At 40.2% G+C, this 27,359-nt stretch overlaps 1 protein-coding gene across 2 annotated transcripts in view; it reads left to right on the top strand.

Moving 5' to 3' along the window:
- CACNA1I (calcium voltage-gated channel subunit alpha1 I) overlaps positions 1-27,359 on the top strand; it is a 510,641-nt gene that overhangs the window by 445,518 nt on the left and 37,764 nt on the right. For both annotated transcript variants that reach the window (XM_072127725.1, XM_072127724.1), the window contains exons 26-32: positions 5,817-5,968; positions 7,567-7,676; positions 15,451-15,584; positions 15,760-15,830; positions 24,252-24,330; positions 24,421-24,542; positions 25,767-26,087. In XM_072127725.1, the coding sequence (XP_071983826.1) occupies positions 5,817-5,968; positions 7,567-7,676; positions 15,451-15,584; positions 15,760-15,830; positions 24,252-24,330; positions 24,421-24,542; positions 25,767-26,087 (989 nt within the window). The remainder of the gene's footprint in view (positions 1-5,816; positions 5,969-7,566; positions 7,677-15,450; positions 15,585-15,759; positions 15,831-24,251; positions 24,331-24,420; positions 24,543-25,766; positions 26,088-27,359) is intronic.

Below are 27,359 nucleotides of genomic sequence, written 5' to 3'. Positions count from 1 at the left end.
TCAGCGTGTATGGGCAGAAGAAGAGGAGTTGGAGGAGTTGGAGGAGGAGGAAATGGACAGTCAGGCCAGTGAGGGGAGTGAATTCTTACGCGTTGGTACTCTGGCGCATATGGCAGATTTCATGCTAGGCTGCCTATCCCGTGACCCTCGCGTTCAAAGAATTTATTCCAGCACCGATTACTGGGTGTTCACTCTCCTGGACCCACGGTACAAGCAAAATCTTTCCACTCTCATCCCTGCAGAGGAAAGGAGTGTGAGAATGCATGAATACCAGCAGGCCCTGGTGCACAAGCTGAAACAGTATTTCCCTTCTGACAGCGCTAGCGGCAGAGTGCGTAGTTCTGCGGGACAAGTAGCGAGGGAGAGTAGGCGAGCAGGCAGCTTGTCCAGCACTGGCAAGGGTACGCTTTACAAGGCTTTTGCCAGCTTTATGTCACCCCAGCAAGACACTGTCACCTGTCCCCAGTCTCGGCAGAGTAGGGCTGATCTTTACAGAAAGATGGTGAGGGAGTACGTAGCTGACCATACCATCGTCCTAAATGATCACACAGCTCCCTACAACTACTGGGTTTCAAAGCTGGACATGTGGCACGAACTGGCGCTGTACGCCTTGGAGGTTCTTGCCTGCCCTGCCGCTAGCGTCTTGTCCGAGCGGGTTTTCAGTGCAGCTGGTGGCATCATCACCGATAAGCGTACACGCCTGTCGACTGACAGCGCTGACAGGCTGACGCTTATTAAAATGAATAAAGGCTGGATTTCTCAGAATTTCCAATCTCCACCAGGTGAAGGAAGCTCAACCTGAATAATTGATCCACTCCTCCTCCTCCTCATTTTCCTCCTTCTCCTCCTCTTTGTACAGTAAAGCAGAGGAAAATGGCTATTTTTTGACAGGGCCCACTGGCTCTTGCTATAGTACTTCATGCATTTAATTTTTCTGGAGGGCCACCTACCCGGTCCTCTGTTTGAAACAATTTTTGTGAGTGCCACATACAGGCACTCAATCTATTCCATTTTACTGCAGGGCCACCTACCTGCTCCTCTGGTTTGAAACATTTTTGGGACTGCCACATACAGGCACTCAATCTATTCCATTTTACTGGAGGGCCACCTACCTGCTCCTCTGGTTTGAAAAATTTTTGGGACTGCCACATACAGGCACTCAATCTATTCCATTTTACTGCAGGGCCACCTACCTGCTCCTCTGGTTTGAAACATTTTTGGGACTGCCACATACAGGCACTCAATCTATTCCATTTTACTGCAGGGCCACCTACCTGCTCCTCTGGTTTGAAACATTTTTGGGACTGCCACATACAGGCACTCAATCTATTCCATTTTACTGCAGGGCCACCTACCTGCTCCTCTGGTTTGAAACATTTTTGGGACTGCCACATACAGGCACTCAATCTATTCCATTTTACTGGAGGGCCACCTACCTGCTCCTCTGGTTTGAAAAATTTTTGGGACTGCCACATACAGGCACTCAATCTATTCCATTTTACTGCAGGGCCACCTACCTGCTCCTCTGGTTTGAAACATTTTTGGGACTGCCACATACAGGCACTCAATCTATTCCATTTTACTGGAGGGCCACCTACCTGCTCCTCTGGTTTGAAAAATGTTTGGGACTGCCACATACAGGCACTATCCAAATTAAATTGTCTCCATAGCAGCCTCCACACGTTGTCTCCATTGCTACCTCCAAAAGTCGTCCATATAGCTGCCTCCATACATCGTCCCTTTATCAAACGAGGTGTGTCAGGCAGAAATTTGGGTTGTTTTCATGGATTACACATCAAAGTTGTTAACTTTGTCGCCACCCTGCTGTGTTATCCACAAAATATACTGGCAAACTTTTACCATTTAGGGATATTATTTCAGCGCTTCTTGCGCATCTGTTTACATTCCCCTCACCCGCCATATCCTAAACTTATAAGAACGCTACTACACTTGATCTTATACAAAAGGTTCTTAGAAGTGCTGTTTGGGGAGTAGCCTAGAGACAGGGGCTTGAATTGGCGAAAGCTCGCCTGGCAGCGGAGCGCCAGCTCCATGCGCATCATGCGCTTCTTGCGCATCTGTTTACATTCCCCTCACCCGCCATATCCCAAACTTATAAGAACGCTACTACACTTAACTTGGTGCAGGCTGGGACCGAGTCTGACCCTGGGGCTGGTCATATACTGCCGACGCAGAGAATTGCGGGGCCTACCTCGGTCCAGGTCTCAAAGGCCTACTATACCTCCTCCCACCCCTCCTCCACCTCCTCCGAATTACCATCCGTGGGCATGGCGCCATCAGTCGGTAGCTCTAGGCACAGCAGCAGTGCCGTCGCTAAGCGACAGCAGGCGGTGCTGAAACTGCTGAGCCTAGGCGATAAAAGGCACACCGCCCAAGAGCTATTACAGGGCATTCCACATCAAAGTTGTTAACTTTGTCGCCACCCTGCTGTGTAATCCACAAAATATACTTGCAATTTTTTACCATTTAGGGATATTATTTCAGCGCTTCTTGCGCATCTGTTTACATTCCCCTCACCCGCCATATCCTAAACTTATAAGAACGCTACTACACTTGATCTTATACAAAAGGTTCTTAGAAGTGCTGTTTGGGGAGTAGCCTAGAGACAGGGGCTTGGATTGGCAAAAGCTCGCCTGGCTGCAGAGCGCCAGCTCCATCCCAAGATCCAACTAACATAGTTGCAGCACCTTTAATCTACTACTAGTTCACTGCCTCCATAATAATAATAATAATAATCTTTATTTATATAGCGCCATCATATTCCGTAGCGCTTTACAAATCATAGGAAACAAATACAAATGTATTGTAACAGAGCACAACATTTGTATGGAACAACAGGAGTGAGGTCCCTGCTCGCCAGAGCTTACGGTTTATGAAGATGATGGGGTAACACGAGGTAAAAGAATATTTAACGGTCAAGCCATTCTTCTTAGGGAATAGAACAAAATATAATAAATGGAATTGCTGTCGCTTGAACCACTCAGCCGTCATCTTATATACCAGGTCCAGGGTGAATGGGACTGCAGAGAAGTCTGGTGCCTGTTGGTTGCTGGATAACAGATGGGAGGACGACACAGGACGGGTTAGTAGAAGAGTTAAAACTTCATGCAGTTAATGAGTGTTATAGGCTTGCCTAAAGAAATGGGTTTTAAGAGCACGTTTGAAACTTTGGAGGTTAGGTATTAGTCTGATAGTCCAGGGCAGAGCATTCCATAGAATTGGTGCAGCTCTAGAGAAGTCTTGGAGACGCGAGTGGGAGGTCCGCACTAGGGTAGAGGTTAATCTAAGATCACTGGCGGATCTAAGAGCACGGGTTGGGCGATAGACTGAGATAAGAGAGGAGAGGTAGGGGGGTGCAGCATTATACAGAGCTTTATGGATGAGGGTTATTATTATTTTAAACTGTATTCGAAAGGAGACTGGCAGCCAGTGCAGCGACTGGCATGAACTGTAAGCATACATGGTCCCCTTATCAAACGAGCTGTGTCAGGCAGAATTTTGGGTTGTTTTCATGGCTTCCATGTTAACTTTGTCGCCACCCTGCTGTGTAATCCACAAAATATACTGGCAAACTTTTATCATGTACCGATATTATTTGAGCGCTTCTTGCTCACCTCCTTTGGTTCCTCTCTGACACCCATTGGTTTGAAGCCTGAGTCCAATTAGGGTATGTCGCCATGCCACTCTCTAGCCTGCTGCCGCTGCCTCTGCCTCTGCATGCCGTCCCCTATAGTGTCAGGGTCAATTATTGGATGTTTTACATGCTATCTAGCTTCATTCTGTCACTCTGTCATGGCCATGCTGTTGCCCATAATTTCGGCATAATGGTGCGATTAAGCAGCCTCAGAGGCATCCATGCATGCTGCCCCTGCTGTTTCCTGTCCATTTCCGTGGTGTTTCCATCCTTTTCTGAGGTTCCCAGGTGTTTGGCCAAGCTTCCCTGTGCAGAGCCTTGGTCCCCTTGAAAAATGCTCGAGTCTCCCATTGACTTCAATGGGGTTCGTTATTCGAGACGAGCACTCGAGCATCGGGAAAAGTTCGTCTCGAATAACGAGTACCCGAGCATTTTAGTGTTCGCTCATCTCTATTTATAAATATTATTTTTGGTTAATACATGATTAATAATAATATTTTATATATTAGAGAAACGTGACAGCTCCTCTTAAACAGAGCCCTCAATCCACATTTTAACCCAACCTTTTTGAATTAAGGGTTTTTCTCCTTCATGCAACATTGGCCTGGGGCAATGACAATCTTAGCACCTCCCATAGTCGCATCGCTATGTACGAGTGTGGGTATTGTTTGTCCACATCTAAATTTGGTAGAACATTCAGCCATTCTATGAATATTACATTCCCATCAAGTACAAAAATTATTTTATTGCTGTTACCTGTTGTTACCTTATTGTATGCACAAAAACTCTGAAGGCAAACCAGAGTTATACTTCATTTTCAATGTATGTGTAAAATTTCTACAAATTTTTTTTAAAAATGTAATAATTGCAAATGTACTGTCCATCCAGCAAACTGACATATTTTAAAATTGAAGAATGAAATGTACAAGAACAGGTCATTATGGGTGCCTTGACCTGACATTTTTGTCTTCAACAAACTCAACAGGACATAATGATAGTGCAGGAGAGTCTCCGGAGATATATAATGTTAGTCCACGACAGGCAGGAGTCTACGCTTTCTCTGAGCACAAAAGCAAATGGATTGATCTGAAATGAGCAGTTCTAAGTTTCGATGTACTGTCTGACTGCATTTTCTCTCTGTTCCTTTATACAGCTGTCTTTTATTTGTATACATTGGTGTAATTTTGGTTTAATACATTATTTGCTGTAATTGTTAGTCATTTGCACCCAGACTTCATGGCCAAAGTATATGGATTGTCATTTTAATTTGGGGATTTATCAATTTCAACCACATTTATCAATAGCTGATGGACAAAAGAATGCAAACTCAAATTGTTTAGGTTGTCATGTGCATTAGATATTGACCACCAACTATCTCATGTAATGCAATGTGGGAGACACTATACATTCTCAATGGCACATGTTAGGGGTAAGAATGCTGTTGGATTTTCAGCCTAACCCATTCTTTGGATATACAGGCAGTCCCCGGGTTACATACAAGATAGGGTCTGTAGGTTTGTTCTTAAGTTGAATTTGTATGTAAGTCCGAACTGTATATTTTATCATTGTAATCCCAGTCAGAACGTTTTTGGTCTCTGTGACAATTGGATTTTAAAAATGTTGGGTTGTCATAAGAACCAGGAGTAACACTAAAGCTTCATTACAGACACATTTGATAACTGTTATAGCTGTTTATTGTAGCCTAGGACTAAAGTACAATAAATTACCAATATACAGAGGTCCGTTTGTAACTAGGGGTTGTATGTAAGTCGAGTGTTCTTAAGTAGGGGAACGCCTGTACTGTATATACAGTAGAAGAATTATTTATCTTGCATTAGCCAGACATGCTATGAAATCTGGATGCACTGGCCTACCCAATGCCAAACAAAACTGTCACCCGGGCCATGAAACCCACTTCCTGTGACCAACCTTTCTAATGTTTTATTGTGGTTAGTCTGAGGGATACTCTTCCATCATTCAATATATTTTGTAACATGGATGAGTATTATCAAGATTGTTGGAGGTTTTACAGAAATATTTCCATATACTTCTGGCCATAGAGTAGACCATGGTCCTGCTCCTCAAATTACCTTCCCATTTGTCATTTTTTCATGCCCTGTAATGCATTTAAACATGTCTTTTTCTGCTTTCCTTTAAACAGAAGCCCAACGTTTGCCATATTACGCCACGTACTGCCCTGCACGTCTCTTAATTCACTCAGTCTGTACAAGCCATTACTTGGATATTTTCATTACAATTATAATTTGCCTTAATGTTGTCACAATGTCGTTGGAGCACTATAGTCAACCAAAGGTGAGTTATATGATTTAACATGTTTTGTGTGTTCTTGATATGATTTTGAATGTATTTATTGTAATGAGGACCCCCTAATGATACGTTGAGCACAATTCGTTCCACACTGAGAATCAAGCAGCAAAGGTTTAACCCCTGCCTCCCCTCAGGAGAAATTAAAGGGAATCCTCCAACATCAGAAGGCCCTAGGAAGTAAGAAAGCATGTCATACAGTACGGGGAGATAGAAAAGTTTCAGTATAGCTTGTCATTTTTTTTGTTTGAATCTCTGCTTATTTAAAGTGGTTGTCCACTTTAAGCAAATAATTGATGTTATTTGTGTACTGAAAACGCATATAATGTCACAATATACTTCCTGAATCAAGTTTTCTCTGTTTTCTAGATCTCTGCTTTCTGTCATTCAATATGAAGCTTCATTGTTTACTTCCTGTGAATGAAGACCACTCCATGGTCATATCACAGGTGGACGGCTCTTTGTGTAATAATGAGCCGTGCACCTGTGTAACATCACATGACCATGGACCGTTTTTTTATGCACAGCAAGTAAACAAAGAGGCTTCCTCTTGAATTACAGTACGCAGAGATCTAGAAAACTGTGAAGAATTGATATAAAAAGTATTTTGGAACATTGCATAACTTTTAATTACACAAACAACATTATATTTCATTAGCCTGAATATGTGTAACTGGTGTAGTTGCATCTTGGTCCATTAGCCTTCAGGCTCACTTAAAGGGGTTTTCCTACAAAACAAGTTAGGCCCGATCTACAGGAATGTTGGGGATCTCAGTGATGAAACCCTTACAGATCTAGAGAAAGGGGCCCCATCGGCCCCTTCATCGGTCCCCAAGAAGAGTAGCAGATCACGCATAGCTAGGCTGCCCGGTTTATCTCTAGGTATAGAGTTTAGAAAAACCCGGGTTGGTGTAAGACGCGCTGCCCGAATAGGTCCGACACAGGTAGTATGGTTCAAGGTTAGGTTTATTGGTATAATAAAAGGACTACGCGTTTTGGGGGTGATCTACCCCCTTCATCAGGTCCGTGGTGGATACTTATGCACCAAGATGATACAATTAGGCTGGGTGTAAAACCCAAAAGCAGGTGGAGAACGGTTGGTTCGGGGATGATGGTTCGTGCTTGATTCTGTCGTGAAGTGCTTATCTCTATGGAGCTGACATTCTGTGAGAGCGATGAGGGGTTTGAAGGGGGTATATGGACCCCTCATTCTTGTGATCTGTGGGGTCTCATCACGGAGACCCCCACCAATCAGCAAGTCGGGCCTTGCCACTGGTTTTGTGGGAAAACCCCTTTAAGGTTTCTCTAATCCATACAAAGAAACCAATACTGTGAATTATCTATTTTATTTGGGAATCAACTACTTCATGTTATCCCTTTCCACAAGGCTATAGTCACATTTGTTTTAGAGGCCCCAGTATTTTCCTATTCTAGAACAGAACACAGGAGATAATGGATTCATTTGAATATACCCTTATGAGAACACGTTTATGACACTCATTTAGGACCTATCTTGCACTAAATAGTATCATTTTAATAATGGGAAATGTTTTTCACTATGATGTTTCTTTGACCTTTTTATTTAGTCACTTGAAGTCGCACTGAAGTATTGCAACTATATGTTTACTACAGTATTTGTACTTGAAGCTGTGCTGAAGTTGGTGGCCTTTGGATTTAGACGTTTTTTCAAGGACAGGTAAGGAGCAGTAAAAATAGTTTGTCTGTGATTATGTGAACATATGGACTGAAATGTTGTAAGGTTTTATGAGGAGATGATATTATAGTTTTGTATCCAAATATTGGACCCAAAAATGTGATGAAAACCAGATATACAGCAAAATTATGTCAGAAAATTAGATAGGCTAGGAAACTTTAAAGTGCTCAAAGGAGGTGCCATCACTTAACTTCTTCTGAATGAATGGGATCATATTTTTGAAGACTTTTCTGCATCTGAATATGAGTAGTATAATTATGTAGCTGAGGGTAGTAGTATCATTGCAAAGACGGCTACTGCATTCAGCAGAGATGATCAGAACAATTTTCAATATCCAGATAATATTCATGCTGATTGATGGTATTGATCATGTTTGCCATGGATTAGAAGAGAATGCAGTTACAAAATCTACGTTGAACCCTTTGTTTCTTCCACAGAGTTTTGTGGATTTCCAGACCACCAGTTTCTGGATTCATGAAATTTTCATGAATATCAATTTACCATATATATCAATCATTTGTAGATGACAAAAAGGTCTACGAATATTTTACAAAAACTGTAGCATAGCTATATAACACGATGCCTACATGTACATGCGTTTCCATAAGATACTGTAGCTTGCAAGTCGAGTAAAAATAATCCCAGGGCAGCATCTGTTCTCTTTATTTTAACACCCCCTTAAGCTCTGAAAAGGTGAGAGGTATTCCAAGGAAAGACTTTAAATCTTAAAGCCTGAGAGGAGGAAGCTCAGGGAATTGTGCCATTTCTTCATGTGTCTTACTATCTTATAATTGCTCTGGTGTTTCCATTCAGATGTGACCTCTAGGTTCCATAGTACTTTTTAATAATGGGGATTCTTAGTATACTAGCATACATTTCTACCCAAAAATGTAATTTTCCTTTATGGGAGAGAACAACGGATAGCTAAATCCCTCCTTCTACCATCCATTCTTGTTGATTTGTTTGTAGTTCATGTTTCCCTTCCATCACACATTCCATTATTTACTTATGCAAAAAAATTGCGCTACAACCTGCAAGAATCTGACAAAATAGCCGACACTTTATTTTTAGTTTATTTCATAAAATTTGTTTAGACTAAATGGTTTTTAAACCTATAAGTATTCATTTGATTTTTGACAGTTTTGGATGAGCCAAGTTTGTATTTTCCCACTTATTTATCTTATTGTGTGAAATAAATGAAGTTATTTCAGACTTTTTGACTTTTTCCTGGATCAATATCTGGTATTGTACTCCACTTCATACTGGATATTTTGTGTTGCTGTGCTTCACTCTTCTGTATCGGAGGACACAGGCCTCTGCTGGAGAGCATTAGTGCATTTCATGTTTACTGCCTTTATCGACAGGTAAAAATTTCCTAGGCAGAAGATGATGGCTGTGACCTCTAGAGGTTTTCTGTTGACATTTTATTTTTCTACTACTATGAAACATAAGTAATTGGTCAAATAGTGTTTTTACTGCAAGCCAAGACTTCTAGAAATAGAATTCTTCTGATATTTCAGAAATTTACTTCCTACAGCTTTATTTATTATTATATTATATATATGTAGAGCCAGTCCCGGGTGACTAACAAGAAGGTTTTGTAGTTTTTTTCATAAGTGGAATTTGTATATTTTTTATGTGTAACTCCAGACAATTATTTTTTGTCCCTTTGATAATTGAATTTTCATACTTTTGGCTTGTCATGGGAACAAGGATCGACAACAATAAAGTTTCATTGACTCAACTTTATTAACTGTTACACTTGATCATTGCAGCCTGGGGCTAAAGTTCGGTAAAAAATCAGCATCCAGAGAGTCTCACCAGAGGTCACAGTGGGCAGAGAGGTCTGTTTGTCACTAGGAGTATTTTCTTGATTGTAGTGTAATGATAGTAGTAGTAATACAAGTTTTAGTGGTAGTAGGAGTAGTACTGAAACACTATAAAATATTTAGCTGTTTAGACCAGTATTTCCAATTCCAAAGATATCCATGTGTTTGTGAAACAGATATTTGTGCTGATCACCGCCCCCCACTAGATTTGTCTGAGCATATACAGTGAGTACAGAAAGTAGAAAGTATTCAGACTCCTTGAAATGCTTAACTCTTTGTTTCATTGCAGCCAATTGGTAAGATCAAAAAAGCTCATCAATGTACAATCTGCATGAGAGAAAAAAACTTCACAGAAATCAGAAAAGTAGATATTTTTGCTAATTTATTAGGCAGGAAAAACTTCCATATCATATGGTCATAAGTATTCAGCCCCTTTGCTGTGAAAGTCATATTTAACTCACATAACTCACATACTGTCCATTTCCGTCTGATCTACTGGTTCTACTCCTTAATTGGAGTCTAGATGTATTTAATGAAACTGATTGGACTTGATTAGGAAAGGCACACACCTGTCTATATAAGACCTCACAGTGCATGTCAGAGAAAAGAAGAATCATGAGGCCTAACAAACTGCCAAAGGAATATATTGTATTGTACAGGCAGTCCCCGGGTTAAGTACAAGATAGGGTCCGGAGGTTTGTTCTTAAGTTGAATTTGTATGTAAGTCGAAACTGTATATCTTATAATTGTAGATCCAGACAAAAAAAATTTTGGCCCCAGTGACAATTGAAGTTTTAAAAATTTTTGCTGTAATGGGACCAAGGATTATCAATAAAGCTTCATTACAGACACTTTACAGCTGATTATTGCAGTCTTGGATTTTAGTAAAACATTCAGAAAGCTTCACCAGAGGTCAGAGGGGTCTGTCTGTAACTATGGGTTGTCTGTAAGTCGAGTGTCCTTAAGTAGGGGACCGCCTGTATAATAAAAGTTAACTAATATTCTTCCCACATGTTACATAAAACATGAAGTAACGTCGCCGATCCTTTTAAAGAAAATCAACCTCTGAAAATCAAAATAAGGCTAGTAATACTCACCTTCGCTCCTCTTCACCTTTAAGGTGTATTCTCATTTTAGCAAATTAATATTATTGTTTGTATTTTAAAAAGTTATACAACTTTTCAATATACTTTCTGTATCAATATTTCACATTTCTGCTTATTATAGGAAGCTTCTATATTTACTTCCAGTGGACAGGAATCTGACCATGGTCACACAGGTGCGCAGCTCGTTAGTATCATAGAGAGTAATCAGAGCTGTGGGTTCTAACGAGCCATGCACCTGTGTGACCATGGTTGGATTTTTCCATAGCAAGCAGAGATCTAGAAATATGTGAGGAATTGATACCGAAAGTATATTGGATAATTGTATAAGTTTTTATCACACAAACAATAAATTTAATTTGCTGAAATGCGAATACCTCTTTAATCTCAGCACTGTCCATCGCGAAGCTTGACACACTGGGATCACCTAGAAAACAAACTTAGAATTAGCAGCAAGATGATCTGGCGGTCCGGGCTGCTAATTACGCACACAACTGCACCTACCTCTCCCATGCTGGGAGAGAGAGGTGACGTCACACGAGAGGCGGGAGGTGCAGGGGCGTGCATAATTAGCAACCCGGAGCGCCAGAACATCTTGCTGCTAATTATGAGACACATGACTGATGAGCAGAGCCAGCACCATCCAGAATCCACTAAAACCCATGACTGGAGACTCCTCCAATCGCGCCTGTGTAAACCCCTTACAAGCCACAGTCAGACATGGCTGTGGCATGTAAGGGAAATGTGGACACTTTCCCTATGGATTGGACCCCCCCCCATGCCACTTATCAGGAGGGTTCAATCCTACTACAGCAGCCTAGGATTCAATGACTGCTCTGTGGCTGCTTGAAGGCCTCACATGTCAGTTCCTGCCTCCAGGCAGGATCCAACTTACTCATTGAACATTCGTTAAATAAGACAGTAATATGTTTGTATTACAGTGTGTTATCTGTAATTGAAATTCAAATTCAATCGATCAGAGCCAACCTGTTAGAAAAAAAATTAAACAGTAAATAAAATTTTTTCATAAAAATAAATATTCAAAGCGAAAGTCCCCTAAACATTAACATTTCATATAGATATCTAATAAGGTACAAAAAACTCTGTACACACATACCACTGAGAAGAACAACTCATCACGCAAAAAAATAAGCAGTCAACCATCTCTGTCAACTGAAAAATACCAACGTTATGCCTCTGAAAACATGGCGTGGCTGTAGGCTCCCCGTGCTATGGCTGTATGAAAGAAGTAGACTGTGTCAGGAAGGTGCAAAATGGCCAAATCGTTAAGCAGTTAAACAACTAATTACATTTCCCGCTGCTAAACCTATAGATCAGCTGGCTTGTATGTGGTTTACATTGAGTGAGAGAGTTGTAGCTGCTAGACAATCAATCTAGCGTGTCGAACTGTAAAGGCAATTATATATATATATATATATATATATATATATATATATATATATATATATATATAATATTACCATCCCAAAGTAAACTCTACCTCAGTTTTAAGATTATCTTTTGCTATTCTGATATTAGCTTTGCTATTCTGATAAAAATCAAATTGTAATCCTCTGTATGCATGAATTAAACAAATAATTTGATTGATTGCCAACCCCTTCTGTAATATATAAGTTACAATAAGAAAAGGAAAGCACAAGATACAGTAACAAACTATTTAGTGTCATTTCTGTCCTAATCGATTACAATATTAATTATATGGTATATATCCATACATAGATGAATATTACGTTGTATTGTGCTTATATACTTTGGAGTTACATATTGTAATATTTCACTTGCTCAGCTGTTAGCTGAGATCCTTAGATGTTGCATAGATAAATACTGTGGGGTGGGGGTGGCTGGGGAGGGAGGGGGTGTTGGCTATGTTTGGTGTTGTTTTGGCGCAGTTTTCATTGCACCACATAAACATAGGACAGTGCAAAGTCCCTTTGACATAAGCCCTGCTTGCACCAAAATCATTATTTGCCTAGACTGGTTTTTACAATACGACTGAATTTATTATTTGCGATTTGGCGCAGATTTCTGTATGGGCACAAGGTTTGGTGCAAATTTACGCCAGTCCCCACCCTGGTCTATGTTGCAACTTTTGTTGGGATTTTTTGGCGACTTTTCATGCGACTGTCGCAAACAACCCACGCAGCAAAAAACACTGCCAGCAGATTTATAAATTAATAAGCCGCTCTCATGATGAATTTCCCTCAATAAATCCTATACTATGCATGTATGTACCTATAGAAGGACCAAATTACAATCCTAGCAGTCATGTGTAATATATGCTTACTCAGTAGTGTGGGCTCTATGCTATCACTGCGTCATGGGCTATTAAGTAAAATGTAAATCCAGATTCTTGGCGTATTATCCTTACAATGCCCATTAACAAGCTGTTTGTTGTTGACCATTATAAGATATAAAGTCCATTAGGTTTTTTTCCCACATTTCCCCCCGCCCAGAGGCAGAATAATGTTACTTATTTAACTGTAACTACTTTCGAAATTCAACTGGGTGTTTTTCATCATCGGGTTACCCTGTCCCGGCATATTTTATTCATACCATCATTAGGTTTTTATTGGCTTTATTGACAGTGCCTATCGATTGCCTATACTAACTAACCGGAACGTCGGATGTGAGAGCAGATACTGGAAGCCGTGTAATTAAGCTGGAATCATCTGTGCTCCTGATCAGCGGGGTGTACATGGGTAGCGGAAGACATTACTTTGCAGACTCCTTTAATGATGACCCAGTCTTAGTGAATAGTGTAATTAGCTGAGGTGTATTTGTGAGTGAAGTTCCCCCCGGGCTTGTTTGATGAGCTCGGCATGTTACGTGTAAGGCTTGCCGAGGTGCTGCCTTTCCCGCGGAGCTTCACACACTGCCAGGACAATCCGTGACATGATATCACACCTTTGTACTCCACCTGGACCGAAATCACTCTGCTAATTAAGAGATCTAATACAATGTCCAGTACCGGGGTGGAATGATATAACCGCCTCTGTCATAGATCCACTTTATCAGCGTACACTCTGCACCATAATGTCCTTTTTTTTTTAGCGCTCAATAGTTTTCTGTCTTGAGGGAAAATGAAGAAGTTTCTGGCTCATAGACTGACACTGACATAAATTTTAACGCTCCGCTATATAATAGCAAATTATCAGGATGTTTCGGGGCTTATGTTCTACAATTTTTTAGCTACATTTATTAAATAGTGTCATAAACTCGACAAGGCAGTTTCTAAATTTTATTAAAACAATTTCTTTTTAAGAACAAAATCAATTCGATGCAAGAGTTTTAAAGTCATCAGTCGGAGAGTGAAGAAAATGACAAATTGACAGAATCTACTGATGCTGTTCTCATGTCTCTGTGAAGAAGAAAGTGCATAGAAATTGTAATAAGTAAAAGGTTCTTATTGAAGGCTATGCTACATGTTTCAATATGGGAATGGGGTATTTCTCTGGATCTGCATGTGTTAACCTCAGAATGAGGTCATTAAGACACTGTTAATGGGGTGTATTACTATACACTCTACAAATTCCATCAAAGGAAATCTATTAACTCCTTATTCACCAGGGAAGCAGTGCCAGTAGGTGGTAACTTTTTTCAAATCTTCAATGTCTACAAGACCATATAGGAGCTCCTTGGTTGGTTTTCCTGGTCATCAATATAACCGATCCCTGATTTAAACCAAAGCTGTTTACACCTTGGTAGTGGTGGGTGAGGTGCCAGTACCCATCTCTTTTTTTCACATTCTTTAAAGGACATCTACCATCAGGATTATGGATTCTAAACCAAGTACACTTACATGCCCGTGTGTGGCCCCTTTTTCAGGAACTGCTCTTCTCTTAGCTTTTTATGCCTTTGTTTTTACAAAAAAAAGGTTAAAAAAATTATGCATATGATTCTGAAGGGCTCCACTCTTCATAGAAGTTAATGCAGCCTGGAGCCCCTCAAGCTCATTTGTATAGTTTTTAAAGCATATTTACTTAAAAATCAAGGGCATAAGAAGTTAAAAGAAGTACAGATCATGATAAAGGGGGCACACACCAGCATTTAAAAGCACTTGGTTTTATAAACCTTGATCCTGGTGGTAGATTTCCTTTAATATTTGGGTCAGTCTACTTCTCGACGGGGGTCATACTAAGATGAAAATCCTTTTTATATGTCCTATCAGGACACATATCTGTCATTGAGTGGACCCGAGGTGACCTGTATTCTAAAAGGGGTTGTTTGTGATGGCACGATTCCTTAAACTTGTTTTTATAAACTGAGTTCTTGCTTCTGGTCACTGAGAGGGTCCTATCCTTTCTGATGTTTCCACTTGATTACAAAGAATGTCTGTAAATTTTTTTATTCAGTAGGTCATAGTCGCATCTTTATTTAAGTTCATGGTCATACCTAAAGAAATATTGAGTGTGTTGTGTGAAGGATCTAAACAGCATGCATGGAACCCTAAAACATATAATGGGGACTGTCATGGCTTCTATCAATTTAGTGTCAAGAATAGCTTTGCCAGATGTGCTTTTCTTGCTATCACATATGACAGTACTGCTGCCAAGGCTGAAATCTATTTTGTACCCATAGGCTTATACTGGATTTGTCAAAGACAGAGAAAACAGCATTTCTTAGCACAGAACACATGGTCTTTGTGTTGCTTTAGTATAGATCTCAACTCTATGACTTCTATACAAATGTAGGATGTATATGGGAGAGGCCGACAATGCTGACAGCAAACTTCACAAAATTGTTTCATAATGGAAAGATAGACAGATTAATAATAAGTATGTAATTTTTTTTTATTTTATAAAGGTGGAACCAGTTGGATCTGGCCATTGTGCTCCTATCTGTGATGGGAATCACTTTGGAAGAAATCGAAATTAACGCTGCTTTGCCTATCAATCCAACCATTATCCGCATCATGAGAGTACTACGTATTACTAGAGGTAATAAAGCCATAAAGCTAACCTTGTAATGTCTTCCGCTTAACTCTTACATGGTTAACGATATAATAGGAGGTAAAATACTATCAACTATTGAACTGTCAGATTATAAGATGTAACATTGTCCCTTTTCAGACTCTCTAGTGACATTATGTTCTCAATGGTCTCCAATTTACAGTGTTAAAGCTGCTGAAAATGGCAACGGGGATGAGGGCGCTACTAGACACTGTCGTTCAGGCACTGCCGCAGGTAATGAAGACCTGGCCTCGTTTTATCATTAATATTATGTTTTGTCTGTGATTATGGAAATGATACTGTGATGATCTATGAACAGTTTTTTTTTATTATCCACTTTCTTTTTGAATTTTTAAATACATTTTTATGTGAAGTGTTATTTTTTTTTATGGCTAAATTTACATTTGCGTTATTATTTTTCATTTAGAAGAGCAAAAAAGAATATATACTGAAAGAAGAAGCTTTTCTATTGAGTATCTGTTACAATTGACTTGCATGAAAGAAAGCGTCTCTTACATTATGCTTTTGTTACTGAGAATGCAAAACAATACAATAGCAGCCTATTTGTGCTTGTGATTCAATTGTAACTGATACCATAATGAAGGCCATTTTATGCAAGATAATCAGATTATCAGAAAGGATATCAGATTGTTGGGGGTCTTAAAGATCATCATGGCTTGGATCTGCACAGTTTACACAGCTAGGGGCAGCTTGATCCATAAATTGTGCAGTACACTGTAACTTAGCTATATCGGTATAGTTTATCGGCTTAGTATATCGGAATGTGCTTTGCAGAAATCCATTGATATCTTGATGTACATATGTCTTTTCTCAACCATACTACAACCGTACTTTATACAAGTGTCCACACTAGGTGGAAAAAACACCAGCTCACCCCACCAAGGAACCTTTTTGGAACAAAGGACCTCCCGAAACTCCTTTGGTGCACAGAAAGGGGATCTGACCACAGCCGCTCTAGTATCTTGACACAATATGAACAGGGCCAGCACTCAAGAGAACGCTCAATGGAAAGTTCTTGTATTTCTTTGTACCCTGTTGTCCCTTTGTGGTGGAATATGCATTTTTTACTGGAATAAAGGAAGGTAATAGAAGATTTGCCGTTGAGCATTCTCTTTAGTGCTGGTCATGTTAATATTGTGTCAAGATACTATAACTACTGTACTACTATATCTACAGTGGGGAAAAGAAGTATTTTATAAACTGCCAATTTTGCAAGTTTTTACACCTACAAAGAATGGAGAGGTCTCCAGTATCCTGTATCTCCTGTATGAGAGGTATTTGTATCGTAGATACAGTTCAATTTTGAGAGATAGTTGAGTTTTAAATATTTAGTTTGCATTTTATTTCATGAAATAAGTATTTGATCACCTACCAACCAGCAAGACCTCTGCCTCTCTGAGACCTGTTGGTTTTAGTTTAAGAACCTCCTCCTACTCTGCATTCATTACCCGTACTAACACAGTCCCACCGATGCAGGATGGAGTTAAAATAGGGGCCATTTTTTCTTTCCCATTTTTTGCTCTCCTCCCTTAAAATAACTTTTTAAAATTTTTCCTGTTTGAGTTCTTCTTTTTGCATAACAAATTGTACTTCCTTGTGGCTGTATTTGATCTTTTATGCTGCAAACTGGAAAGGGGTGGTAAAATTTACCAAAAAGCACATTTGCACCATTTTCTTGTGAGTTCTCCTTTTATGGCTCTCACTGTTCATTCCAGATGACATCTCTACTTTATTTTTCGGGTCATCTTTCTTATTTTGATAAAACATATTCTGTAACCTCTTCTGAACTACCCAGAGACCATGTGTGTCCCGAAAGTCTGGTTCCAATTCTAGGAACTAAATGAGTGTCCTGAAAAGTTTGGGAAGTTTCCACCCTTGAACAGCACAGACCTCCATTGTACCGAGGACTACGGAACAACATCTTAAGACCACACACTATCATTGGTCGCTTTATGGCTTTAATAAGACTTTTGCCTACCTATGCCAATTTTCATTTGACCTACTAACTCCTCAGATGTGCATGTCAGATTTATGATGTACAACCTTTTAAAAACTCAAAACAAATTTTGTTATAAATCCAGTCAAGTTCCCTCCAAGCATAGGCAATAGATCATTTTCTCAGCCAAAATCTGAGACGGTTTTAGAAATGTTGTTCTTGATTATTTAACCCTTTAGATGGCTTAGTTTATAGGAAGCGTAAAACCTAAGGGATTGTGCATGGCATGAGTTCCTCTTTTATGCAAACGTAACTTTCAACAGCAACAAACTCTACATGGCAACCAAGGGTATTACTTGATAACTACTACGTGTACCAAAAAAGATTTCCAATTTCTTAAAAAGGAATTGGGTATATTTGCCTCTATAATAACAGGTGTAAATACTATAAAAACCACGATAAAAAGCAAAAAAAAACTTTTTACTCAAAATGGCACAAATGAATACATCAGGTAAAAAAAAAGATCATCAAAAGAAAATTAAGCATTCCAAAATAACAAAACTAAGGAATTAGGGACTTGGGAAGATAACAATGGGACCGTGTTAAGCAACGCTCAGTCACTAATGTGAAAAATAGTCTCAGAGGCAAGGGGTTAAAATGTCTAGGGCTGCACAAAACTTATGTTTTCTTTTTCATTTCTCTTTTGTTGGTGTTGTTTTTTTTCCCGGTTTCATCCATTTTTTACTGCTGATATGCATTGGATTGCCATCCATTTTTCAATGATCATCTGTAGTCTTTGAGTGATCTGTGAAAAAAATTGTTCTAACTCGGATGTGACTGTAGGAAGCCTTTAAATTTGGCAGATTATGTTGCAGAATTTAACTGAAACTCAACTCATTCACACATAATTTTTATCCCTTTTTAGACAGTGGGGGGGGGGGGGCCCGCATTTATCACAACTGGGAACATCAAGCGCCTGTCGTGATACAGTCTATGCCAGCGCTTAATGCTGCCATATGCCTGCATTAGGATCCAAGTTATAGCAAATGCGCCAAGCTGAGCATCTCCAACCCACTGTCCATCCCTCCACGTCCCCTCTATGTCCACTTGTTGTGGAAGTGGCATTGGGTGATAAAAAGTCACAATTCCTGACCAAGAGCCAAAAATTGCGACATTTTAAGGCTTGCATCTCAGAAAGGGATTATAAATCGTCCTATGTTTTTATTTTCATTTCGTTTTTTTTTTTTTAATGGATTAGTGGTCTATCGAAAAATATTTGGAGCTTGTCCAATTTTTTCCATTTGCAGACCACAAACTTTAATAGAAGACAAGGGGTCTGTATGTTCAGTCTGTATTTTCTCAGATGATTCTTGATACGGTAACCGGGTGTTTTTCCTATTTTTTGTAAAGCATCACTTTTTTTCTTTTGTGGACCTTACACTAAACTGATCAATGGATGATGCCTTATGGGCATGTCTGACAGAATTGTGTTGCATGTCCTATGTCAAAGTTGCACCAAAAACAGTGGGTGCACTCTGCCGGAGCAGTCCCGGGAGCGCCAGATTTGAACAACATGCGACACATTTTACGAATCTGCGCACTTTTTGATAAATGTGGGCCATTGAAAATGGATATGCTTTTTTGTGAGCATGCAACAGACTGTGTGAATGAGCCCTTATTCATCTAAATAGAAACCACATTCACTGAACTGATATTTTAGTAACAGAAATTTGGGACATGAAATATGTGTGTCAGCAATCCTGAATTTTTTTTGAGAGTTGCCTAACTTCATACGCAGAGATTATCATGGATCAGAGAACCTCTTTAACTGTCCCCTATAGATCCATTGACTAAGAACATTTTCACAGTTATGTTCTTCCTAAGCATCGTCAGACTGGAGAGAATTTTTAACATTGTGTAAATAAATGTAATGTACACTCCTGGAGGAACATGAATGATGTTTCCCAATGTGGAAGCAGCTGATAGGGGAATTCTACAGTATGTGTCACAGTGGATTTCTCAGTGTAGATTATGGATTTTCACTTTTTCTGCAAGCGATAATGTTTGCTTGTGTTGTTATGTAAAACATGCTGATATGAAAACATAATATGAGCCGTATCAAATAAAAGAAAGCAGTGCAACCGCAGCCCAGAGCTTGCCGATGTTGTGCTGCTGCAGAGGGATACTGCAGCAGAGCAACCATGTTATTGTATACCGTACATGCCTCAGGAACCAGGCGTTTCTTGTTTTGTAGTGTTCCAGAATAGTTCAGTTCCCTAACCACCTTGTGGTATCAACATTTTATTATTTTATGATGTTTCTAGTGTTTTATATTGGTATTGACATGGTTTACCTTGAATTCAACATGATCATTTAGAAAGAATTGTGATACTATTTACTTACCCGGTCCCTGCACGATCCCCGATCCGGACTGTCCGACGAGGATGAACTCTGCCGCGATTCATGAAGATAGTGCACCCGCTATCGTGCATGTGTGGCGCTTCCCCGCTCAGGTCCACCGGAGTTCACCTTCTTCTTCCCGGTGTATGTAAGCGCATGGCTTGCGACACAAATTTAAAGGTTAAATTCTCTGCGTAGTACAAATCCATCGAATCGTCCGACGGCCCACCCCTGATTTGTGTGGTGTGAAAGCCGACACGATTGTGACACAATACGATTGCGTGCGACACAATCCCCGGTGCGATCCCTGAAAAGTCGGGAAACCCGACGAAAATGCTGCGTGGGGGCCCTTAGTAAATAGGCTCCTATGTGTTTAAGCATTGTAACATTTAAAGGTGTTGTACCACAGGATAGGGGATAACAAGATGATCAGTGAGGGTTTGACTGATTGGACCCCCACAGATCATGATCTGGCCACACTTATATACTATATTTCATAATATACAGAACCATAATTACGGTACTCAAAGACTGATTATATTTGGACACAAATATGTGAGTATATAGAGGGAATGTAAAGGAAAGACACCTGTATGTGGCAAACTAAATAATAAATAAATAATTCCTTTATTTATATAGCGCACACAGATTACACAGTGTTACACAGAGCTTGCCAAATCAGCCCCTGTCCCCAATGGGGCTCACAATCTAATCAACCTACCAGTATGTTTTGCAAACACACAATACGAAAACACAGAGAGAGCATGCAAACTCTTTGCAGATGTTGACCTAGGTGGGACTTGAACCTGGGACCCCAGCGCTGCAAGGCTGTAGTGCTAACCACTGAGCCACTGTGCTGCCCATTCTTGGAAATCCCCTAAATCATAGAGCTTAATGGCAGATGCAGCCTTTTGATCTCCTATATTTTAGATTGATATATTGATTGTATATATTTTATAAAGACCGACAATATTCATAGATAATATCGATTATGGATCCATAGAGACAGAAATAAAGAAAGAAAGATACCTGTAGATAGACCATGTCTACCATAGAGAGGTTTTGGAATGACAAATATACAAAGCTTACATTGAGAGAAAAAGTTTATTTTTTGCTCTTCTGTGCCTATAGTCTAGACAGCGCCGTGTATGACTACTCATTACTGCCATGTCATGATGAAGCATTCCCCATACATTTCTATGTAATATGTGGAACTAGTGTCATGTGGCCTTTTACGGCTGTACATTTTGTGTGGATGACCGCGACGACTGGGATTCTTTGTTAGTCTTTTTTGCTTTCTTCGTTCCCTATTTCAGCAGTGTCATCAGAGCGGAGCTGCCACCTATTAGATCAATAATCCTCTTCATCTACTATTGATTGCTACCAATCAGCCATACTCTTCCCCCTTAGGGAACAGGGCTCCCCACACCAGCATAATTGACAATGAAAACTCCAGATGCATTTCATTTTAAAGAGTATGGGATGACAGAAAGTGTAATGAGATTTATGTCAGTCTCCTGATGGATGAGTTGGCCCTGAGCGAGCCTTATTCTTGGGAATCTTAGGCAGGTGATCATTAAGGAGAGAACAAGAAAAAGACAACAAGGATATTGATTTCAAATCAGATGAGCGCTCCTACACCGGGCCAGCAGATTTTACTTCATATTCTCACTCATGCATTAGATAAATCCCCGGGGCCGTCCCTACACACGCCGGCATCTTTTACCAATTTATAGACCTTTCTGCACTCTTTCCCCTCTTGTCCTATTTACTGTTTGTTCTCTGATCAGTACTGAAGCTGCAGGACTATTGTCTCTATTCCCAGCAGCATCATGCTCTATGGCAGATGATGATTTGCCTGTCTGATTGTGTTTTCAAGACGCTCCACAATATGGAAATATGTGATTAGATTAGATTGTGATAGTTATCTTTTTTCAGCTATGTTAAAGTTCCTGCCAACAGCGTCATCTAGGAATTTGTATTCAGCATTATAATGTTGTCATTCACAATACTGTAATTGACAATTAGAAGGAAATTGTCACGTTCAGATACAGATCTGTATGTGATATAGAACAGGAACTGAGAAGACTGATCTACATTTGTGGTGGACAAGATTAAAGGAGTTTTCCCAGGAAGATAAGTTAGGCCCTATCTCAGTGCTGAAACCCCCTCAGATCGCAAAAACCAGGGGTCCGACTGACCCCTCGCCGCTCCTCAGACTAATGGAGCAGACGCCCGTGCATGACCGTTCTGCTCCTTTAATCTCTATGGAGCTGACAGGGATCGGTGATCATGGCGCTTGGCAATTTTCCGTTAATGGAGCAAAACAGTCATGCGCAGCTGTCTCCTCCATTAGTCTGGGGAGCAGCGAGGTGTCAGTCGGGCCCCTCGTTTTCGCGATCTGAGTTGTTCTCAGCAAGTTAGGCCCTATCCCGTGGGTATGGCCTAACTTGTCTGCGTGTGAAAACCCCTTCAAGTAATATATTCAAATTCTTTGGTTTGAGATTCCAACAGGCAGCATATGGATTGGACCATTCACTGAATTCCTAATCCCAGAAAATAATATTATATTGCTATTGAATATCAGCTCCTTCTGCTCTATAACCTGCCACTGATAAATAGAACATAATGGGCCACATTTACTAAAGCCCCTGTGCCAGTTTTCTTTCATTCTTTTATATGAAAACTGCTTGCACATGTTTTTATGAGGTGTCCGCATCACATATGTGTTGCACGTGACTCATTTGTGTCGCGGCTGCACTATACCCGACACAACACAAATTTCTGAACATAAATAGGCGCTGTTTTTGATAAATGTGACCCAATATATACAATCTTAATTCAACTCCTCCTCCTCTGTAACATGTTATCTGCAGATAGGACATTATACAAAATGCTCAGATCCCTCTGCTCTATAACATGCTGCCTGCAGATAATATACTGGGGCACATTTACTTATCCGATCCCTGCGCAATCCCCGAGGTGCGTTGCCCGACGAGGATGAAGTCTGCTTCGATTCAACAAGATTGTCGCCGCGATTGCGCCAAGATCTGATTGCGTGCGCCAAAAACCCCTGTTGAATGCGTCGCAAAATAGAAATAGTCGGGAAGCCGGATGGAAATGCAGTGCGGAGCATTGCAGGGGGTCCCCAGATTCATGCAGAACATGCGCCAGAAATCCTGAATCTGGCGCCCTCTGCATTATACACAGGCAAGCTGCACATAGTACAGACTGCACTGTTCTTAGTAAATGTGCCCCACTGTCTGCAGAAAGGACACCATGTACCATCTGTATAGCCCCCTCTACTTTATTACATGCTATCTACAGATATGCACAATCTGCGCAGCTTTTTTGGCTCTTCAATTTGTTCAGCTCCCCATTTCTTATGATTTGCTACCTACAGCTAATTACCATGTAAAACTTTACATAATAATAATGATAAACTTTATTTATATAGCGCCACCATATTCCGTAGCGCTTTACAAATCATGGGGGACATATACAAATAATATAAAAAACATGACTGAGCACAAACATTCATATAGAACAAATGGAGTGACATCCCTGCACGCAAGAGCTAACAATCTATGAGGAAGAATAGGGTGACACGAGAGGGAAACGGCTTTCATAATGGTCCAGCCATTCTTCATAAGAGAATAAGTAAATTAAATTAAATATAATAAATAGAGGTGCTGCTGCTTGAACCAGCCATCAGCTGCTATCTTATGTACAAAGTCCAAGGTGAATGGGACTGCAGATAAGCCTGGAGCTTGGTGTATGGTGGTTACCGGATAACACATGGAGGAGGACATAGGGTGGGTCAGTAAAAAGAGGTGAAAACTCCATGCAATTAGCAAGTGTTATAGGCTTGCCTTAAGAGATGGGTTTTAAGAGCATGTTTGAAACTTTGGTGGTTGGGTATTAGTCTGATATCCTGGGCAGGCCATTCCAGAGAATAGGTGCAGCTCTAGAGATGTCTTGCAGATATGAGTTTTCGTTTCCCAGTGATCTGTCCCTTTCTCAAATCCTCAGGCACCAGATTTCTTTCTACACTTTCTTTCTTAATGCATGTCAACTATGGTGGGAGTGGGTAGCTGACATGGTTCCACCCCTGATGCCCTGTGAAGACCATTTGATATGAAAACATAACATTCTCTAAAATTACAGATTGTTGGGAAATAGAGAAAAAGGATTTGTTACCTTAAAACATTAAACTTGCATTTCTTACTGTCATGTGATTTCATGTGTTTCTTGATGATTATGTGTTGTATGTTTGTTTTTTGTTTTGTTTGTTTTAGGTGGGAAACCTGGGTCTGCTCTTCATGCTTCTCTTCTTTATCTATGCAGCTCTGGGGGTGGAGCTGTTTGGGAAACTTGGTAAGCGATTTAAAAAATATGGTTTCTGAGAATGAACCTAGAAGGGTGAAACTAAAGAGTTATATCCACATTTTGCTCTTCTTCATACAGTATGCAATGATGATCATCCATGTGAAGGAATGAGTAGACATGCAACTTTTGAGAACTTTGGAATGGCTTTCTTGACTCTTTTTCAAGTTTCTACCGGAGATAACTGGAATGGAATCATGAAGGTAATGTATAACTCTCCATGTTAGCATTATATCTTGGAAAATATGCAAATATGTTTTCCAGTAAGGAAAACCATGTCTTGTTTAGCTACCTTGTAAGGCAGCTCTCCTGACATCAAGCATGACCTTCAGGAAGCCTTATGACATGGTGTGGGATTCACTCAGCCAAACCAGTTCCCTACACTGTATTGAAGAGTCCTATCCAGGTCAAAACAGCGCTGTCTACAGTAGGGAGTCTGTTCCTTCTAGAATAGATATACTGGTTTGGTTTTAATCCCATATCATGTTATGAGAACTCTTGAAGGTCATGCTTGATACCAAGGGAGCTGCCTCACAAGGTAGCTAAAAGAGGTATGGATTTGTTTAACCTATTTGCATATTTTCCCAGAATCCCCTAGTGGAGCGTCAATGGCTATAAGTCCCACATGCCTACGTGTCTCTGTAAGTAGAGCTCTTGCTTCCAGAGCATTATATCTTGTCATTCTTTGGGCAGAAGCAACTCTAATCTGAATGCCAAATAATGTTAAAGATGTTCAATATTATGGCCTTAATGTTCTAAAAGCTGAAAGTATATAACTCTCTAGAAAATATAAGTCTGTGCAAGGAAAACTAATATGGCGTTCACCACTTTAAACAATTGTTTTTTGTCAGATGGTTTCCAAAATGGTAGGTTTATTTATCCATGTTTTACTGTTGGGAACTGTTAAACTATCCTGCCTCTAGATACTTAAATAGACATTCACAATTTAGACATTTCTGGCATATCATTTGAATATATATAATCTAAATCCAATGAATGCAGTTTCTACTTTTTGGAGCAGCACCTAGCTTATCTATTATTTTGGCTACCGCCACAGAGGTGAAAGAAGAGATCCCCTCTTCATGAAGAGTGATAATGCTAACTTCCTAACTCTATCTATCCTCAAGCATTGACAATATGTGTTCAGTGCAGAGGACTCAGGTCACCGTAGATGAAGGTACCACTTCCAAGGGGACCTGCCATTGCAGACCAGGTGGTGTTCGAATTCGGATTTCTTATTCATGCAGCCTGTAAAATTGTTATTGCTCTCCTTGTCCTCCATATAAAGCTGTCAGCAGATTGGACAGGGTAGGATAGGTAACAATTTCCCTTTAAATAAGTAAAAATAGTGATATGGAAAAGGATTTATGTTTTGTATATTTGTAATAATGCATTGGAAACTCACATATTCCTCTGATTTGCAACAGGATACATTACGTGACTGCACCAACGATGACCGCAGCTGCTTGAGCAACCTACAATTCATCTCGCCTCTGTACTTTGTAAGCTTTGTGCTCACGGCTCAGTTTGTTCTAATAAATGTGGTGGTTGCAGTATTAATGAAGCACCTGGATGACAGCAATAAAGAGGCACAGGAGGACGCAGAGCTGGACGCGGAAATTGAAATGGAGTTAGCTCATGGCCTTTGTTCTCAAGCATCACCGGTTTCTCCTCACGATAATGGTGGACGAGGAGGAAGACCAGCTACAGAGGGGCATCGTAATTTGAGGTGCTTCTCCCCGGCGCAGGTAAATGGTGGAGCATAAATATTATAAGGCTGAGCTTGCAAGTCATGAATTGAGTCCCAAGTGTCAGCGACCAAGATTATAAGGGGAGTGGGGGGACTAGAATACAATGACTGATCACTAAACTTGACATGATTCGCTTAGAAAAAAGATGGGAAACCTCATTACAATGTAGAAGGATCATTCCAAAGATCTTTTTATCCCTAGGCCTGTGACCAGGACAAGGGGGCAGGTAGAGGAGAGGTGGTTCTACCATCTCCATAGATGGGGATTCTTTACTGTAAGAGCCCCATGTAAACAAACATGGCCGCAGAAGCAGTTCTGCATTCAGCTTCCTGCTGAGATGGCTGGCCATGCCCATCCTTTCCTATTCACAGCATTGTATTTGTGGGGCAGGTGTGTGTCGGGTCCAGCTGGAAGCTGAATGCAGCACTGCTTCCATGGCCATTTTTGTTTACATGGGACACAGACCGGAGCTATAGCAGCACTGGACACCCAGCGGGTGCCGGGAGGTAAGTACATGTTTATTTTTTTTAGGCCGCGCCCTCACGGCCACCTTTGTTTTTTTTAAAAAAATCTCAGACAACCGCTTTATTTCTTATAGGTTGCACTTTATGGACCTGCATGTTTTATACTATGATACCTGTGGGACAGGATTTGATATCCACATCAAATTTATGTTGCAGATTTCCACAGTGTATGTAACACAAATGGATTATGCCATGGATATTACGATCAATTCTTCTGAGAATCCATAACCGACCATTGTAGGGAGTAGATATTACAGTGGTTTTACAGCAGAATTGAAAAGATAATTTCTGCATAAACTAATATATTCTGCTTTAATGAACCTGATCTGAAAGTTCTATTTTGCTGCAGTTTATTTGTGCATCCACCAGAAGAAATTTGTTTAATTTTATTCCCTTTGCTTCTACTGTGTACAATATCCTGCAGCATCAGCTAATCCTCTGCAACTATGTCCCTTGTAGACCCAAAGTAACCCTATTCACATGCACCCTGCATTATTTAGAGAATGCACTTCCAATTCCTAAAGAAGACCCGTCACCAGAATTTTACCCCTCACAGTAGTAGTTTCTGCTGGTAAAGGATTAAAATTCCTGGCCATATCACCTAAATTATCTGCCACTTAGGCACTGTACCTTAATTACAGCTGTTTTTATGATATGCAAAAGAGTGAACTTGAGTCAACCTCTGAAGAGAAGAGAAAAGTTTTCTTCTGGGCTGCCAGAACCACACATCCTTCTTTTGACTGAC

The sequence above is a fragment of the Engystomops pustulosus genome, chromosome 10, assembly GCF_040894005.1.
Source record: "Engystomops pustulosus chromosome 10, aEngPut4.maternal, whole genome shotgun sequence".
Classification (NCBI taxonomy): domain Eukaryota; kingdom Metazoa; phylum Chordata; class Amphibia; order Anura; family Leptodactylidae; genus Engystomops; species Engystomops pustulosus.
Note: the sequence above shows the minus strand (reverse complement) of the source record. Positions and strands in the feature narration are given on the sequence as shown.